Source organism: Oryx dammah, unplaced genomic scaffold (assembly GCF_014754425.2).
Source record: "Oryx dammah isolate SB20612 unplaced genomic scaffold, SCBI_Odam_1.1 HiC_scaffold_19, whole genome shotgun sequence".
In the NCBI taxonomy this organism is placed as follows: Eukaryota; Metazoa; Chordata; class Mammalia; order Artiodactyla; family Bovidae; genus Oryx; species Oryx dammah.
The window spans coordinates 92,420,170-92,439,551 of record NW_024070203.1 but is presented as its reverse complement, the minus strand read 5'-3'; the positions used below and the strand labels follow the sequence as shown (position 1 = coordinate 92,439,551).

Here is a 19,382-nt window from a genome sequence, read left to right as displayed (position 1 = left end):
TATGTGTATATGTGTGTGTATGTGTGTGTGTATGTGTGTGTATGTGTGTATGTATGTGTGTATGTATGTATGTGTATGTGTGTATGTGTGTGTATGTGTGTATGTGTGTGTATATATGTGTGTGTATATATGTGTGTGTATGTGTGTGTGTATGTGTGTGTGTGTGTGTACCCAGTATATGTGCATATAATATGTATACGCATATTGTTGTTAACTGTTTAGTCGCTGAGTTGTGTCCTACTCTTTGTGACCCCATGGGCTGTAGCCCACCAGGCTCCTCTGTCCATGGAGTTTCCCAGGCAAGAATACTGGAGTGGGTTACCATGCCCTTCTCCAGGAGATCTTTCCAACCTGGGAAGAACCCGTGTCTCCTGAATTGTAGGTGGATTCTTTACTGCTGAGCCTCTAGGGAAGCCCCATACATGCATAATATATACTTACGTATCTCTGTGTATATATGTATACATACGTTTGTGTGTCTGTGTATCTATCTGTGTGTACAGGAGGTTATGATTAGGAAAGTGTGAGATGATGAGGGTCTTCATTAGAATGATTGTGGTAGAAATGGTGACGTAGCAGTGACTTTCAGAAATATCTTGAAGAAGGGATGTGCTGTGCTGAGCTGAGTGGCTCAGTTGTGTCCTGCTCTTTGTGACCCCATGGGCTGTAGCCCGCCAGGCTCCTGGCAGATTCTCGAGGCAAGAATACTGGAGTGGGATGCCATGCTCTCCTCCAAGGGATCTTCCCGACCCAGGGATCAAACCCAGGCCTCCTGTACTGCAGGTGGATTCTCTACCTCCTGAGCCACCAGGGAAGGAATAGTCAGATCTTACTGATTTACATGATTTGTGGGTACAATGAAAAAGAAGTGAATGACATGACTGCCACAAAATTGTAACCCAAGCTCCATAGGATCAAGAACAGGGAAATTTGCTGCAAAAATAAAACAGCTCAATGAAACCCACAGTAATTTTATGAATTTGTTTAGTCCATTTTTTAAAAATCTTGGGAGTGAAATATAGTAAGTGGAATCTATCTTGGTTCTGGACCAGCAAATTAATACTTTGAAAGAAATCATCCTGTTGACTTCAGATCAAAAGGCTGGGCAGAAAGTACAGGGGATGAAGGTGGCTTTCCGCACAGAATTTTTCCTGTGACTGTGTGTTGATCAAAGGTGAGCAAAGCAGCAACCTAAATCCACAGCTGTTTAATGTGTAGAAAGGAACTAATTGCACGTGAGCCTGTCGAAGGATCCGAATGCCTGTAGGAACGCACCCCAGGACACAGAGCCTGTCAGAGATGTGTGGAGGAGCGGCACGTGGCTCCGCCTCGGGTCAGCTCCATCCGCGGCCGCGGGGGAGCCCTGGGCAGGACAGAGGGCTGGGAGGCTTTTGTGCTATCTGCCGTGGCAGGAAGAGGGGGCAGGGTCTGCACACATCCATGAGTCCACCATCCCGAAACGAGCTCCCACCTGGCGATGTCTGCTGCAGTCTAAGGGCTAAATGGAGGATATAAAGTAAGAAAAAAATATTTTTGAATAAAAGTCATCTGTGGGAAAATATGCATATTGCATAATGAACCAGTATGCGAGGTTTAATAGGGTTTTTATTTTTAAAAAGGGTTGGAAGGCTTCTTGTCTGTCGGTAGTGTTTTTTTCTCGCAGAGGTTCTGATTCTGCTGTCCTTATTCAGGCTGGACTCCCAGGAGTCTGTGATGCACTGTGTTGTAAGCAAAGTGAAATCTGTTTCCACGGTGGATTCCCCAAACCAAGTTTATGATAGAGGACCATTTTAGGTATACATAAAATGACTGAAGTTAGAGTTCTGTCAGGCTATGGCTAGTTGGTCTTTTATATTAATTCTGTCGTGGAAGCAAAGTTGCTTGGAGAACCACAAAGGACATAGAGATGGATGATCATTTTATCAGATTGGACCAACTTCCATCCTGGGTGGACATGAGGCTTCCTCTGGGTTGGCGTGACTCAGAAAATGAGACGAACAGTCATTAACTTCTGCAGGACAGAGCAGAGGGAAACCTGCCCAGTGAAGCGAAGCCTCCGTCTGAACTGTTCAGCTGTGTCCTCGCCCACCCCCCAAGTTGACATGTTTCACCAAGTTTAGTGATTCCCTAGTGCAGACCAGGGTTTGCCGTGAAACCGATTTGTGTTTCTATCTGTCTTCTTGAACAAGAGGCCACCAAAAGCATTCCAAGGAGCGCACTAGATATAACTTAAAAACACATTTTATTGAAATCTGGCATGTAAGAAGACTATATGGATCTGAACTGTAAGAAACTACAGTATAAGAAACCAAAAATAAGAAAATAAAGCTTAATAAACCTATAAGAAAATAGGAACCTTTAATAAATACTGCAAAGCCTTTATACCATCCTCTCTGAGGCTTATATATTTCATGAACTCACCAGTGAAAAAATTGAAGTAGAGAAAATATTTATAAAAATCTTAGGCAATTAAATCAAACTCAACTTACTTTAACAGTGATTAAACCAGGAAACGCACTTAGCAAATAACGTGTACGTCAGATTAAATGGGGACTAAGAGCTGCTCTATTTCTAGTTTGAAATCTAATATATGCCATGAAGTGCTTGCAGTGTCCATCTGAAAATGTGACTCACACCGTGAGGCTTTCACAAATACTTTCTACATTTTAATTTCATTACCAAAACCCTGATAGAGACTTCAGCAAAGGTGAGTCTGCTTTTCAATTGCTAATCTTCAGAATGCACTACTAATAGTCGTCATTCGCTGCAAGACCCTGTATTTCTCCTACGTGTATTAGAATGGGATTCCTTTCTATATTGTTTTGAAGCTATTTACTTTTTTCTCATTACAAAAGTATGTTCCATACTCTTAATGGAGTGTCGTAAGTGCGTTTGTTTCTTTGAAAAATCTCTCTGCTCTCATCCTGCTGTTTCTAATACTGAGATATCTTAGTGGGGAAAATCCCCTGTTCAGTTTAAAGCTGGACTCAGCGAAGCAGAGTCATTGAGACTTCAAGGGACCCACTCAGTGTGGAGATTTGAGAGATGAGGTTAGCCCCCATCATGGTGCAAGTTCTTTGAATCATAGTTTCTGGAGGAAAGCACTTCTAAGAGGAGAGGATACATTTTTTTTTTTTCATTTAAAAGAACTTTTAAATTGAAAACAAGATTCCTTAAATCCTATGGCGCTTTAGTGTACACAAGTTTCACACACATGATATCATATAATCTCATAACCCTTCTTTTCTCCCTACCCGTATAGTGCCCCCTCGCCACTCCCTCTCCAGAGTGGTGTCCAAGCTCCAGTTTGTTCTTTATGTCTGTGAATCTGCTTCTTTTTTGTTTTATTTGCTAGTTTGTTGTGTTCTTATTGCTCCTCAAGTCGCTGGGCCTACAGTGGTTTTTGGCCAGTATTGGTGATGCAGTGAATTGGTCCTGAGACCATGCTCGTGAATTACTGTAGCATTAGGATGTTTCTCTGATGGCTCAGACAGTAAAGGAAGGATCTGCCTGCAATGTTGCGGATGCAGATTCCATCCCTGGGTCGGGAAGACCCCCTGAAGAAGGTCACGGCCACCCACGCCAGTATCCTTGCCTGGGGAATGCCATGGACAGAGGAGCCTGGCGGGCTACAGTCCATGGGGTCACAAAGAGTTGGACACGACTGAACAACTAACACGTTCACTTTTTTCCAAGAATGCAAGCAAGCTGGCAAGTCCAAGAAGGAGACAGCAAAGGGAAGAGTGACATTAGGACCGCAGTAGACGCCCAGGCCAAAGCGGTCGCCTTGACGGCGCTAGTCTTGCCTTACCTCTCTGTTTGATTATCTTGCTAACAGGTGACTTGTTTTTTCCAGGAAAACTACCTTTTCTTTATTCTGTTGCTTCTTTTCCATCCATGCTATAAATCTGTATTCTCTTTTTTTTTGCTGTATCATAGTGTTCTTGCCTGAAGAATCCCAGGAACGGGGGAGCCTGGTGGGCTGCTGTCTGTGGGGTTGCACAGAGTCAGGCATGACTGAAGCAACTTAGCAGCAGCAGCAGCGGTGTACTTAGAACAGACCAGGCTCCCCAATCCCTTGCCTACTATGCTCGTCACTCTTAAATTTCATTTGAAATATCCATTCCTAAGAAGCTTTCACTAAGCTTTCTCAGCTCTTAATAAACTCAGGGACCCTGTTTTGGGTTTTTGTATTATTTCTATCATGATTATGACAACATCATTTGAAATTATTCAGATATTTGCTCTAGTCTATGGATCCCATGAGGGCAGAGATTTGATCATTTGTCTCTTTATTCTCAGGACCCAACCCATAGCCTGACTCATCTAGGCATCCTGTTTACCAGGCCTCTGTTTGATTAGCTTGCTCTGCACCCCCGTCTACTTCTTCCTTAATCTCATCACTTACTTCCTTCTGGCCCTCATCCCCTGGGGAGAGCCACTCTGGTTCATGATCTCTGCCACGGCATCCCCCGCCTCCCCGACGTCCCCCCGCCCCCGCCCCCCCAGCCCTCACATCTTTAGTCTGTTCTGACTCTTTTTAAAAAACTTAAATTTGTTTTGGCTGCACGGGGTCTTCTTGCGGTGTCCGGCTTCCTCTAGTGGCTGTGAGCCGTGGTACGCTTCTTGCGGTGTCCGGCTTCCTCCAGTTGCCCTGAGCCGTGGTACGCTTCTTGCCGTATCCAGCTTCCTCTAGTGGCCATGAGTGGTGGTTACGCTCCTTGCAGTGTCCGGCTTTCTCTCGTGGCCGTGAGCAGTGGTTACGCTTCTTGCGGTGTCCGGCTTTCTCTCGTGGCCGTGAGCCGCGGCAACGCTTGGTGGCCGCTCCTGGCTTCTCCTGGTGGCGGCTCCTCTCTTGCAGAGTGAGTCGCTCGGGCTCAGTAGTTGCGGTGCACGGGCTTAGCTGCCCCTCGGCACGTGGACTCTTCCTGGGCCGGGGATCAAACCTGTGTCTCCTGCCTTGGCAGCTGTATGCTTATTCACCCGGCCACAGGGAGGTCCTGTTCTGACTCTTGAGTCTCAGTGACTGACTGACTCCCGCTGATACTAGGGCCCTGCCATTCCTCTGGTCCCTCAGAATTCCATTTCTTCTACTGCGCTTTGGAAAGCAAAAGAATAGTTTCTCTGCAGAGAACTACTAGGAAGACTACAATAGTAGTTCATAGTTTTCAAAAATGTGTTTTTGCTTATTTTCCTTCTGAAAACACCTTCCCTTTTCCCATAGCTGCATATTCTTCTGAATTTGAGAAAGGGTTAGATTTTGCATTTAAATGCTCCTGGTCCCAGTGGGAAAGTTTTGTTTTTTGTTTTATTTTAAGTTCCCTATAACATATCAAGAAGGTACAATATTTATATTCCCGTTTATTCCCTTTTCAAAATGTAGCCTCTAGGACACAAATGTTGAAAACTGTGCCTCTAGATAAAGCAAAGTAAAGGAAGAAATACTTGGATTAAAGGTGAGAAGGCCAAACTGGGTGTCGTCTTAGCTAATTTTTTTTCAAGCTGTGTAGTTTGACTCATCTCTGAGGAAATGTATATTACTTTCAGATTCCTACTGGGAAATGAAAAATTATGATTTCCACTTCTCTGAATTAACAAGAAACTAGTTTCATGATGTCTGTTTCCTGACTCTCCCCCACTTTTATAGCCCAGAAGGCTCCTTTTCATGTATCTTCCTTTGGACCAACATTTTACTGCGCTTTTTTCCCTCTGTAATTACTAGATTTAACTTCAGGGTTCTGAAATATAATATATACGTATAACTTGCAAAGGAGCTTTTATAGCTGCTCATGATCTGATTTAACTTCAGAAACTTCGTCTCATACTGTTCGCCAGCCCTTTGACAGACCAGCTTCGTTACTGCTAGGATTCTTTCCTTTGAGATTTAAAAGACTTTTTTCCTAAATTTCAAGTATTTTCTCTTTCTTGTTCACTTTTTGCACTTTTCTGGTCAGGTTTCCAATTTTCTTTTGGAAAATATGGCCAACGTGACTTTTACCAGGAGCAGGGAGAAATCACTTCTCTTGAAAGAAATCAAGAAAGAAAGAAAAAAATTTACCTTTGTCGTCACAGTTCACATTATTGTTGTTGTTGTTGTTGTTTTACAATTGGTTAATTTTATATCTCTAATTACCAAGATGTTGTCACTGTAAAAATTTTAAGTACAGAAAAGTATACAGAACCAACAGTCCTGATTTTGCCACCAGGATAATTTCAACACACATCTGTCACCCCTCCCAGGGCCTGTTCCTTATACCATTGCGAATACTCCTTTGGTGATCTTCCCCCCGAGGGTTAGGAAGCTAAAAGTTACTCATAGGGCTTCCTGTTGCTCAGATAATGCCAACCTCAGCATGTATCCCAAAAGATAGCTTCTGAAAGTGTAGGGTCATCTCTTGACAAACTGTATTTAAAAAAAAAATTTCCATTAGAAAACCCCGGGTTTATCTCACACTTGACGTCTACCAGATATTGCTTAATACAACTTCCTTGGAAATGAGGCACCAGATTTTCTAGGAAGTTGCTTGACTATGATGCCTTAAGCTTGTCGCTGAAAGGAAAATAAGTATGCAAAAAGATCACTTAATATGAGAAAAAAAGACTTCCCAGTTAGCGCTCGTGGTAAAGAATCCGCCTGCCAATGTAGAAAACACAGGAGACGTGGGTTCCATCCCTGGGCCAGGAAGATCCCTTGGAGGAAGGCACAGCAACCCACTCCAGTATTCTTGCCTGGAGAATCCCATGGACAGAGGAGCCTGGGGGCTCTAGTCCATACGGTCACAGTCAGACACGACTGAGCACAATATCAGAAACGGACCTCTCTGGAACCTGAGGTGGTTTGAGGCGCCTGCAGGACGTCCAGCACTCAGTTTGAGCTCATCTTCTTGCTCGTGGAGGGTCTGACACAAGGATGAATGCTGAATGAATGAGGACCCACTTGAGTCCTCATTGGCCTGGGGATAGCCAGAAATGCCGGAGTTGACCTGTAAAGTGGAAGATGCGGGCGTGCCTGCTAAGTTGCTTTAGTCGTGTCCGACCGATACTTCGGACCAACACCGTGGGTGGTGCTCAGCACGGTGTGAGGTTCTGACCACTCTGGTCCATCCCCACGGGACGAGGATGTCCCTTCTTTCGTGCTGATGACGCCTGCCGGCAGCCTGGGCCTCAGTGTGTCTGCCCCGACCCGTCCCTCGATTGCCCTGCAGCAGCTGTGCTGTGGGAGCTGGAGGTTTGCAGTGCTCCCCGGGGGCCTGGGAGTCCTCACATAATTCTCCTCAGCCAGGCGTTCCTAACCTTCCTGAAACCGTGGCCAAACTTCTGGATGCCCTGCACCTCCCAACTGCCCCTCCCCCACCCCCAAAGCAAAAGTTTTAACTGGAGTAAATAAAACGCTGTCAAAATGTGGAGACGCTGAAACCGGAAAGGAGGGGGATCGCAACTCCTGGACCTTTTTTGTTTGGTCTTTTGAAAAGCCAAGCCATGCTTCTTTTTCCTGTTTGCCTCCTAAAGTGAAGGGGTTTCTTCTTCGAGACTTCTGTCCAGTGGGACACAGGCATCCTAAATTGTTTTCAGTGTCCTGAAATAACTCGATTATCTTCATGTCCATTATTGCATAATAATTAAGATGAAAATTGATCCAGTGTTTACCAAATGCTAAGACACCGTTTTTAAGGACTTTGCACATATTAATTCATTACCGCTTAGAATAATCCTATGTGCTAGGTAATATTATCTACATTTTAAAGAAATGTTGAGGCCTTAAATAACTTCTTGGAGGATCACATGGCTGGTAAGCAACAGAGGCAAAGCATAAAATCCAAGTAGCTGGTCCCCACCGTCAGGTTCTTAACTGCCATAACTCCCGTCCCCCACAGCATGAGCTACAAAGAATATATACGTATATATAGATATACATTGTGTGCACACGTGTGGTAAGTCACTCAGTTGTGTCTCACTCTGCACCTCTGTGGACTGTAGCCCACCGGGCTCCTCCGTCCATGAGATTCTCCAGGCTAGAATACTAGAGTGGGTTGCCAGTCCCTCCTCTCCAGGGGATCTTCCTGATGCAGAGATCGAACCTGTGTTTCTATGTCCCCTGCTTTGGCAGGTGGGTTCTTTACCATTTGCACCACCTGGGGAGCCCATATACTATGCATATATATACATATTTGCATATGTTTTATATATATACTCCGTCTATTTATCTACATATTTTTGGCCACACTACAGGGTATGGGGGATCTTAGTTCCCAGACCAGGGATCTGACCCACACCCCCTGCTGTGGAATTGCAGTCTTTACCACTGGACCGCCAGGGAAGTCCCTGAAAAGAATATTTTAGAAGACTTAATGACATGCTTGGGTCACCTAACTTATCCCAGGAACTCAGTCCTAAAATTCCAGTTACCAAAAGGCTAAGTAAAAGGTGCAAGCAGAATAAAAAACAATCCTCCCCCCACCCCTGTTTCATTCACCTCTTTGAAAATAAAACAAGGCAAAGCTGGGTTCCACAGTCTGGGCATCTGTGTGCCAAATTGGGGTTCTCCTCTGTAGGCTTTCAACAGTCAAGGAAACATATGGTCACTTGAGATCCTTTGATGGGCAGAATTCTGCCATATAAGTGAAATGTTCAAAACAATGATCAGAAAGGACAGGTACAGAAGAGACTCTTGAGATGAAATAAGGGTTGTTTTTTTTTAAAGCCACTGTAATCATAGCAGAGCTTGAAAGCTTTTGCAGAGAATGTATTGAATAACATTTATGGAAAGAATAATTCTGACTTCCAGATGTGAAAAAAAAGTTGCAAATATTGGGAGATTTATGGTAGGGTATGGGTAAAGTTTAAGATGTCTGAGCTAATATACTCTAAAACCTTTTTCTTCTTTGACCAAAAGTCAAAACATGTTCTAAGCCTCTTATATTTTCCTCATTAGCTATGGATTACAGCCACGAAGCAAGGGGTGAACGCTGGGACATTCTTCTGGCCTGTGTAAGTTACCTCTATTTTGTCAATGTTTGTAAAATTACGGTTATGATTCAGTTTAAGAAATATTCAGTTTTATTTCATTTAAATGTAAATGTTAGTATAGACCAACCTATGAGTATTTTCTGACTCAAGATAACCCTCCAGGTATTTTTGGGGGGATTCTCTCTCTTTCTTTTTCCCTGTCAGTTCTCTGTCCCCCCCCCCCCCCCGTCTCTCTTTTCCCCCATATTTTCTTAACAGAATGGAAGGAGGATTTTTCTCTTCCACGTCTAGTCAGCCTTTAGATTCTTCTGTTCCTGTTTGTAGACTTTTGGTAACTTGGCACCTAGGGAATGTATATTTCTCAAACTGTTTATAGCTGTGATTTATTACAACATTCTATATTTATTTTGGTTCATAACTTTAAAGATCAAGCGTGTTGTTGAACAGCTGATGTTGCAGCCCAGAGATTGGAAACTTCAGACAGGAGACCAAGAGGAAGTCTCTGTTTCCCCCTCACTTTCCTGCTGAGCTCCAGGGTTTCCTTAATAAGAGAAAAGAAAGTGCTTCTCTTCCCCACAGAGGTGATGGGGCCGATTAGTAATGTTCATGAAACAGTCTTAAGATGAAACTTACCTAATAAAAGTGTCAACATGTTCATTATGTTTGAGGTTCCTCAGTAAGAGAAGGAATCTGTTTCAACTTTCATGGGAATTTTGTTCCCACTGAGATGTTCTTTCCATCTTGTTGTTTTTTTTTAAAACCACCTAAAGCTGTTTCCATATTTGCCTCTTATGCCGTAACAAAAATCTGACTCTTCTGTAATAGTACAGTGCTGAGAGCAATCACAGGTTCAGATTAATCCAGAACGGCACCATCTATATTCTCAAAATTCAGGAAGAAAGGTAGTTGTTGCAGATTTGAAGAGCTAAGTTGAAATTGGGTTTGGTGATTTGAAGCTAAGACAGAGAGTATCCCTTAAAAGTCTCCCCCTCTCCTTTTTAAAAAGAGATCTTCTTGGCTGAGAAAATGTGCATGTTAGAAGTGACATGTTGATTTACCAGCTTAATCTTATGCATAACATTTTTTAACCCTTGGCTGTCATTGATACTTATAGAAGTGATTTCTTCTTCTCCACAACATATTTGGCTGACAGAATGGAGAGGCCCCAACAGTAGAATTAATACTTAGTCCTCACCTTACCCCCCGAAACTGCTGCAGAGCTTCATTGAAAAGGCTTAGTGTTCTGGTTCTGAATGGTAATTTTCTCCACCCATTTCAAACCTTATGAGAAGGTAGCTTTTGTGTGCTCCAAAGACGCCTGTAGTTTTGCTTTGCTTCTCAGATTATTCTTTTATCTCTGTATCCTGGAAGCAACTTGGCTTCATTTTCTTTCTTTTTTTAAAAAAAGTGTCTTTAGATCTTAAAAAAAAAATGGTCACACTTCCAGGTATTTATTGGAATTTATGTCAAGGAAAACTACACATCATCATATTGAAAATTTTTTAATTTAAGCAGATTCAAATGATAGACTTAGACTTTGAAAGTCATCTTTTTCACCTGGTTCCATCCTGCAGCCTAGAAGTAGCCTTGCTTTTCAGATGATAGTATTTCATTTCAGAATCATGCTCATGCTCATAATGTTTCCATTATGTTCTTTTCTACCGAATCCTGCTGAGAGCAGGAGTTCCCTTTCTGTGCGGGTCTCGGATTGATTCCAGTCCCAGCTCTGCTTCTCAATAGGTTGCTGACCTTGGACAAGTGTTTTAATCTCTTGACAAATCGATGTCTTCATCTTTAAATGGGAATGATAGTGTCTTCACCTTAGGGCATCATGAAGATAGAATGAATTAACTTACTTAAAGTCCTTAGTAGGGTACTTAGTACATAGAGAGCAGCCAACAAACGGTACTTGTTTTCTTATTCACATTATCTCTTTCAACAAGGACCAGACAACCGCTATCTGTATATGACCTAAGGTAATTTGTTCCCCTTTAGCACTAAATTCCTCATCTAGTTCATCTTCCTTTTTTTTTTATTTCCTTTTCTTCTTCTAACATGTCTAATGTACTTGGTCTCGTGAGAAATTCTGTATCAGCCAGTAATGGTGAGGACACTGCATGAACCCCTTTCTGTCTGGAGCACACGCTTCCTCTGTCAGATCTGTGTGCACTGTGTCTGCATCCGATTCTAACCATTCGTGGCTCGGGGCCGTGTCTTTTCTAGTCTCTGAGGCTTTTCCATAAAGGCAGTCCTAGATCTACAGGGAAACTTGGAGACCAGTCTGTGTGACTCGCCATGTCTGTGATCAGAACGCCAAGGCTTAGAGAGGTGAGGTGCTGCGCCCCAGGTCATGGTTTCGGCGGATACCCAGAGCCCCGTGTGTCACGTCACACTCTTACCACGGGCATGCCCTCACCCACCAGAGTGATCGCCTGCTTATCTGTCCAGGCAGAGGATGGTATCTCTGCCGTATTGGTTTTTTTTTGGTAGGGGCATCTTGTATCTTTATTTATATTCACACAAATGCCTTGAATGTAATATGCTTTTAACAGATATTTCATGCATGAGTGTATCATTTCTGTGGGTCCGTGAAGCCAGAGCATCTCTGGTGGCTCAGATGGTAAGGAATCTGCCTGCAGTGCAGGAGACCTGGGTTCAATGCCTGGGTTGGGAAGATTCCCTGGAGAAGGAAATGGCACCCCACTCCAGTGTTCTTGCCTGGAGAATCCTATGGACAGAGGGCCGCAAAGAGTCAGACACGACTGAGCGGCTGACACACACACACACACACACGATAACGATAGAAGCTCACGTTTTCCAATGTGCCAGACACTATTCTAAGTGCTTTACATTGATTATCTCTTTTAATCCTTACAGCCACCTTGTAAGATAGCTCATTTTATAGAGCAACAAAAGGTTAAGTAACTTGCCAAAGTCACATCACCGATGTAAATGTCAGAGCTGATGTTTTTCCCCCTATTTGTCAAGTACCCCATCCAAAGAAGGCGTTTAAAGGGTGAACATTCTGAGCTTGAAACAAATTCTATTAATCTGTATTTTTCCATTAGCATCAAGTGAGTCCATCAGAATCCATCTTTGTGACTTAACACCAATTGCGTAAAATAAAGCAGCTTGTAGGTAGGTAGTGAAGTAAGGCAAATGAAAAGACTACGACACTTGCTTTTCTTTTAAGTTAGGAAAGAATTCAAAATATGTAATTATTTTGTTCAGATACAGGGGATTTCTAAGGGTGAGGAATTAAATACCTCAGGCGATTAACCTGGCTTTGCTTTGCCTACTTCTTATTCAATTATAGGATGTAATAAACAAGATCACGTTTATTCAGTAGCATTGGAATTTGTATAAATGAGAACTTGTTTTATGGTAAACATGATTTTGTTGGGCTGGTAGGATAGTTCTGGAGGGAGAAGTGGTTAGAGAGAGGAATGGGAGGCCCAGCGTCTCTCCGGCAAGGGTGGTGGTGATGGGGGAGGGTGGGGGGCAGACCCTGGGGGAGGCTGTTGAGTGGAGCTGCCAACGCTAGTGACCTCCCGTGACTCTGAAGGCCTGTCTTGCCCCCGGCTAGCCCATGCTCATGTCTACCAAAACTGAAAGCTGAAATGGCTCACCCAGTATCCCATAACACATTTTTAATAGTTAATTTTTTAGAGCAGTTTTAAGTTCACAGTAAAACTGAACAGTGGGAGCAAAGATTTCCCATATATTGGCTTGGCCCAAAAGTTCATTTGGGCTTTTCCATAACATCTTATGGGAAAACCTGAACAGTTTTTTTGTCTAACCCGATACCTCCATCTGCATCCCCACACTGGCACAGCCTCCCACAGTATCAACATCCCCCACCAGAGTGGAACCCTGGTTACAAATGATGAACCCCCATTGACACATCATTGTCACCCAGAGACCACAGTTTACATTATATCAGTCATTTCTACTGTCCACAGTTAAACTTGGGCTTCAGTTTAAATTTATTGTAAACACACTCCAATGCCTGATCTCGGATGAGGGAGCAGAAAAGTATGTTATGCTTCTTGTTAGGAAAAGAATAAGCAAATTTCCCCATAAAGACATCACTCAGCTTGTGAGCATCTTAATGTAACTAAGTCAACCCGTGATACAGTGCTTGCTATCGTGCTAGCCGAGGGCTCTTGAAACAAGTGCCAGACTGAGGGTAATTATATTTCAACAGAGGAATGAGACTTAAACACAAAAGTCATTGTGGATGAAGATTATACCCTTTTTGTCACTCATAATTATATGTGCCTATTCTTGATAGATTTTTTATAGAGCTAGAAGATAATTTCCCGAATACCTTTCCTAACCCCTTATTTTATAGATGAGGAACTTAAAGTTTCAGATTCAACAATGTTTCTTAACTCATATAGCTATTTTGAGATAGCATGGTGACTAATCTCGATGGTTAATGAAAATAAGGACATTTTTTAGCACTTACTATGTGCGAAGCACTGTGCGTGCCTTTTGCCTGTCTGCCTCACTTCGTCCTTACAACCAAGCTGTGCAGTGTATTACTATCTTTATTTTACTAGTGAGTAAACTGAGGCTGAGAGAGGTCAAAGAAGTCTAGAGGTCAAGAGAGGTCGTACTAGCAGAAGGCAGACTGAGGATATAAGTCCTGGTCCCTTGGTGGCCATAGCTAATGGCTTTACCCACTAAATAGCAAGGGTTCTGAGTCCGGGGTCCTTTTCGTCTGTAGCCAAGCCTCTGAGCAAGGCAGATTCTTCACTTGACGGTGAATCAGAGTTTCCAGTCTTATCTTCCGTGGCCGAGGCTGAGCAACATGACCTGTTGCAAACAGAAATGGACATTTAAACCCTAAAAGGAAAAGGGATCTTGTACTTCAGTGAAGTGAAAGCAGATGGTGGTAAGCAGAGAGCCGTTGGCCCGGGTGCACGGGCAGGCGCTCGGCAGGCTGCAGTTGGTGGAGACTCCTCCTAACCTCATGCTGGTTGCCGCCCCACAGGGTGATTCCTCACGAGCGGAGGATTCTGACCATCCTGCAGTGGCTGACCCTGCCAGACCATGAAAGGTATCTGTCCGCCTCCCCGGCTCCCCCTTCTTCCTTGAGTGCGTTCCCGTTTCAGGGTGGACCTGGGTGAATAGCTCGATGGACTCTGCAGGACGAGCGCAGCCGAGGTTTGCTGTTGTTACTAGTTTTGCTGTTCTGAGCCTTACACGCGACCTCCCTAAGAGGGATTTAGGGCACAATGGATGTAGGTTATCGAGGACCATTTAATTACATGAATCACTCCAGCGATTAATCCTGGTCACCACAGCAGAGCTCGAGGGAGTTCTTGGCTTTGGTAAATAAACCAGCAGCATCCCAAGAATCGGGAAAGCATGAAGACTGACTTTTGAAAAGGTTTTATTTTATCGAAGTGTAGTTGATTTACGGTGTATTAGTTTTTACTGTCAGAGAAGGCAATGGCAACCCACTCCAGTACTCTTGCCTGGAAAATCCCATGGACGGAGGAGCCTGGTGGGCTGCAGTCCATGGGGTCGCTAAGAGTCGGACACAACCGAGCGACTTCCCTTTCACTTTTCATGTTCATGCACTGGAGAAGGAAATGGCAACCCCCACAGTGTTCTTGCCTGGAGAATCCCAGGGATGGGGGAGCCTGGTGGGCTGCCGTCTATGGGGTCGCACAGAGTTGGACACGACTGAAGCGACTTAGCATCAGCAGGAGCAGTTTTTGCTGTGCAGGACAGTGACTCGCGTATGTGTTATATATATGCACACACACCCGTTCTTTTTCATGTTCGTTTCCATTATGGTTTATCACAGGATGTTGACTGCGGTTCCCTGTCCTGTATATATAAACAATCCTATGTAAGCAGTAAGGATTGCTTATCCATTCAGTAGATAATAGCTTGCATCCGCTAATCCCAAACTCCCAATCCAGAAGACTGATTATTTTCACGTGAATGGAGTTCTTTCAGGCCACAGATTGCATGGCCCCGTGAACTCTCACTGGGTTCTATTATCTTAGGGATCAAAGACCTGAGTTTGCATTCAGATTTTCCTCGTGAGTTTTTATTCCTGAAGGTGGTAACCAGGTAGTTACCACAGTGGGGGCGGTGTAGAGGGTGGTGGATGTGGAAATAACAGAAAACAACAGGAAAAAAATAAAAATAAAAAACAAGAAAAAGACTTTTTCATGGTAAGACTAACAGTGGTTGGGTGATTCACTTGATTTGCAAGGTTGTTTTGGTAGCGTGTAGGGGTATGTGACACTCTTTATTGTGTGTGGTTTGGGGGAGATTCTGAACCTTCTAATTTTCCCGTAGGCCTTCAGTCTATGCCTTCTATTCCGAACAACCTGATTTCTCTGGACACAAGTATGGCCCCTTTGGCCCTGAGGTTAGTAGCTTATCTTCTGCCTGAGAGCCTGTGTCCCTGGGCCACGTCGCCTACTGACCTGATTTCAGGATTTGCACAAAGTCTCTTAGCGTGCTGGTGTATGTACGGTGGATACAGAGTCAAGGAACTACAAGAGTGAAAACATTTAAAAGAATCCTAAACGTACCTGTTTTTCTTACAGGAACTTCATTTCAGATTGATTTGATATGCAAGCATATCCTAAACTTGGTGTTCATAGGAGGGTGTTCCTGGCTTCCAGCTTGCTGTTCATATATTCCAGCCTCTTGGTGTTCATAGGTTCCAGTCCTGCCAGCATCAGTCAGAAGACGAAGGACCAGGAAGGGCTGGCCTTTGCCGTCACCGGGATAGGAGTGGAAAAGAATCTAGAGATGGAACCTACAATACAAAGCAGTGCAACTGAATTTCAACCCCCTTAGCAAGGTTGTGAGGCTCAGAGAGGATAGGTCAGCTCAGTAGCCTTTGCAGGTACAGGCAACCTGGAAAACACAGTAGCGCTGGACACTTTTTTCTTTGATAAATCTTGGCATAGGTATATGCCTGTGAGAGCATCACCAGGATCAAGACTGTGAACGTATCCCTCACCCCCTAAAGGGAAACAATTCTTAATTGAGAGAAAACCACTATTGAATGAATCTGTTTAGCAAAGCAGTGTGACACCCTGATAGCAAACACTCAGGAATCTTAGGAGAGAAATTGGTTTGTGAGGTAGTGTCCAGCAGGACTTCAGATTCAGGAGGTGGGAAAGGCATGTTGAGATTTTATTATGCTGTCCTTTTATCAGGTGATGGAAGTCCTCCCAGTGCTTTAGCATAGGTCACCTTAAAATATGATGGGGTTTGGGAACCTAAATCTTTCAATATTTTAAATGTTTTCCACCACTCTTTCTTCCTGAGGTGGTGCGGTCTACATCAACATAATAAAACTTGATTTTGGATGAGAAATTATTTCACAAACTCTTTGATGATGGAAAATACCTCCTGTTCTCAGAGAGCCGGTGGCAGCACTGTTGGCTGTAATTAAGTTTCCCATGTTCAGCGTAAGAAGGACTAAGGAAATACAGATAAGTGGGTCTTGGCTGAAGTATTTCTGATGAAAATGCAGCATGTCTAAGCAAAGGCAGTGAATCCTGAGAACCATAAATACTTCTGAGTGCTTTAACATCAGTTCAGTGGTGGCTGCTTTAAGCACTGGAAGCTGGCGGCGACGTGAAACATTCTTGGTTTGCCTTAGGTCACTGAAGTCCTGTGAGTCCGAGGCCCTTTCTCCTGTCCCTTTGATGTTTAAGCACTGCGTATGAGTATGAGACACAAATGATACAGTGAGATGAACGTCTGCATACGCGAAACACAGAACTTCTTCTTGCCACAGCAAGCAAGGCCGTTTTGTCTTCAGGATGATTTTCCTTGAGATTAATCTAAAGTGAACAGAAGGAGCCGCATTTTATTAAGATGTTAAAAAAAAAAAAAACCCACGCCCTAAGCAGTTCCATGTGCCCTGATTAAAGGTTCACTTTTCTTGGATAATAGTGTCCCTGAAAGACCCTGTAACAGAGGCAAACAGAGATGGGGGTAGCCATTCTTTAAAAAGCAAGAGGCTGGTACTTCAGGAGGCCAGCTCCGGTTGCCTGGCTAGTAAGTGAAGTTGGAAATGGAACTTCTGACTCCCAGAACAGAAAACCATTAAACTCTCCTATAGTACAGGAGACAAGCAAAGCGATCCATTAACAGCCGTGTTCAAACCGCACAGAACATTTTCTTTATGTCAAAAGGCGGCTTTTTACAATACAGAGAAGGTATAATTCTTATAATTTTCATTTCCTTAAAACTTATAAGGCTTAGCAGTGAATGTTGTTTATCCACAAACATCTCTGGATTTCTCATATACATAGTTAAGTTATAATTACTTACTTGAAAGTGTGTGTGTGTTGATCGAGAAATGAATTAAAAGCTTTTTAAGTACCGAGTGGCAATAAAGCATAATACAGGATGCTTTAATTGGCTGTAATGATGGTTCTAGGTTCAGGATTCTCATAAACATATAAATCTTTTTTTCCTCAGTATTTCTGAACTGAGAGTTAGAAGGATTCTTGCTATATTCTTTTTAGTATTAATGTTTCTTATAACTGGGATATTCTCATATATCCACCAAGTAAAGCACTTATGTTGAGATGTTGGAATGTACCTTCTGTTACGATAACCTGAGAACTTGATCACTTTCTTCTCTTAAGAGGAAAGGGATATTTTCAGATTTCAACTAATTCTCATTTGGTTCTAGGAATATTTTTTACTGAAAGAAACACAAAACACTTTATACTTTTTAAACATGAAACCAAAGCCAGAAAAACCTCTTTTGTGTGTGTGTGGCAGACAAAATTGGTTTATCTACCTAGTAATACATATCTCTCACTTGTCTTTATAGAGCATGCAAAGACTATACTAGCTGAAAGGTTATTGTTGAAATCAGTAACATGCTGTCTTTTACATCTAATGAGAATATACCTTGCATCTGAAATTCAATCAAACTGACTCAATCTGGCAACATGCTGTGTGCTTTCTTCGCCTAATATTTGAGTATACCTTTTTCCAGGATGATTCGTGAAGGTTATTAAACGAGGCGACCACACACGGGGCTTGCAGCTCCAAGCAGTGACCTATCGCTCCTGGTTTCATAGTGTGACGGTGGATGTTCTGAAAACATGCTTGCTTTCGGTTTTTGGCGCAACCTTTTCCTCTTTGACCTTCTGTGCTTCTCTCCGTGACTCTTGGTTCGGCTGCTCTTCAGGCCCGGAGGCAGAGCTTTGGCTGGCTAGTTACTACCTTCAGACGGCAAAGTATCCTTCTGAAAAGCAGGAAAATGTGCCCCCTCTCCTTCCCATCCTTTTAATAACCTCAGGCTCAATCTTCTAAAGTCAGACTAAAGTATGGCTGGTCAGTGAAAACTTAGCTTCCGTCTACCTCTAACATTCGAAGAAGGAGATACGTGCCGTATAATCCCTGGATGGAAACTCATTTTGACTAAATCCCCTGCTGCTCCTCTAACCCCCTGCAACCAGAAGGGCTCGTTTCTGGAGTCTTTGGAATGTTGAGGTCTCTTGCAAATGGCCGAGGGTCTGATGGGCAGACTTGAGCGCTAGCTGAATGTGTTTGGTGACCATGAAATGGTAAACTCTCTTTTTCCCTTTTGCTTCTCATCTCATGGGGACTTGGCTAAACTGGAAGCATTTAAAAACAAACCAGCAAACCAAACCAGAGTCTGGGGAGGTGCTGTGTCTGTCCATGCTCCGCGGGAGAGAGAGGATGGGACGGCAGCGTCTCTGCAGTGCTTGCTCTGGACACAGTGACGCCGCATGGCACACGCGTCCCGGGGACACACTAACATCGCTCTTCCTTTGCCCCTTCTTGCATCTGAATGATTCTCAGAACAGTCCCCCCGAGAGAAATCAGCTAGGTAGACGGCAGGCCTTGCTGCTTTAATTCACCTTTGCACCATCCGCTAATCAGGGGCTTGTTTTTCTCCAGTATTTGGAAGTCCCAAAAGGTTATCTTCTTTCCTCAATTTACGTATCAGCCTTTAACACCCAAGAGATTTTCAAAACAAGATGCATAGAGCAGTCGCTGCCTTCCAGACCACCACCAAGAGGGGACTCCTAACTGAAAAGGACAAGTAGTCTGTTTCCTGGTATAGATACACTAAGACGAAGAGATCCTGATGGCTGTTGCATTTTACCTAATTTTATGAGGGAATCTTTTTTTATAATGACGGTTCTATTTATGATTATTTCTTGGCTTGGAGTTCCTCTCTACCAGAAACCTAAATTATCAGTGTGAAACGCTCTCCTGATTTGTGGAAATATCAGTATATTCATGACCAAGGAGGATTGTTTGGTATTTATGTTTCATTTCATCCTTGGTTTAAATTTTTTTTTCCTGATCCTTTCCAAGGAAGGTGACAGTTGCATGGATATATTTGGTGGTCTGAACAGATACCTGTACGAATC

The 19,382-nt window shown here is 43.4% G+C and overlaps 1 protein-coding gene across 12 annotated transcripts in view; it reads left to right on the top strand.

The window, feature by feature from the left end:
* ENPP2 (ectonucleotide pyrophosphatase/phosphodiesterase 2) overlaps positions 1 to 19,382 on the top strand; it is a 134,085-nt gene that overhangs the window by 68,727 nt on the left and 45,976 nt on the right. For all 12 annotated transcript variants that reach the window (XM_040261170.1, XM_040261167.1, XM_040261165.1 and 9 more), the window contains 3 exons: positions 8,933 to 8,988; positions 13,967 to 14,032; positions 15,292 to 15,364. In XM_040261170.1, coding sequence (XP_040117104.1) covers positions 8,933 to 8,988; positions 13,967 to 14,032; positions 15,292 to 15,364 — 195 coding nt within the window. The remainder of the gene's footprint in view (positions 1 to 8,932; positions 8,989 to 13,966; positions 14,033 to 15,291; positions 15,365 to 19,382) is intronic.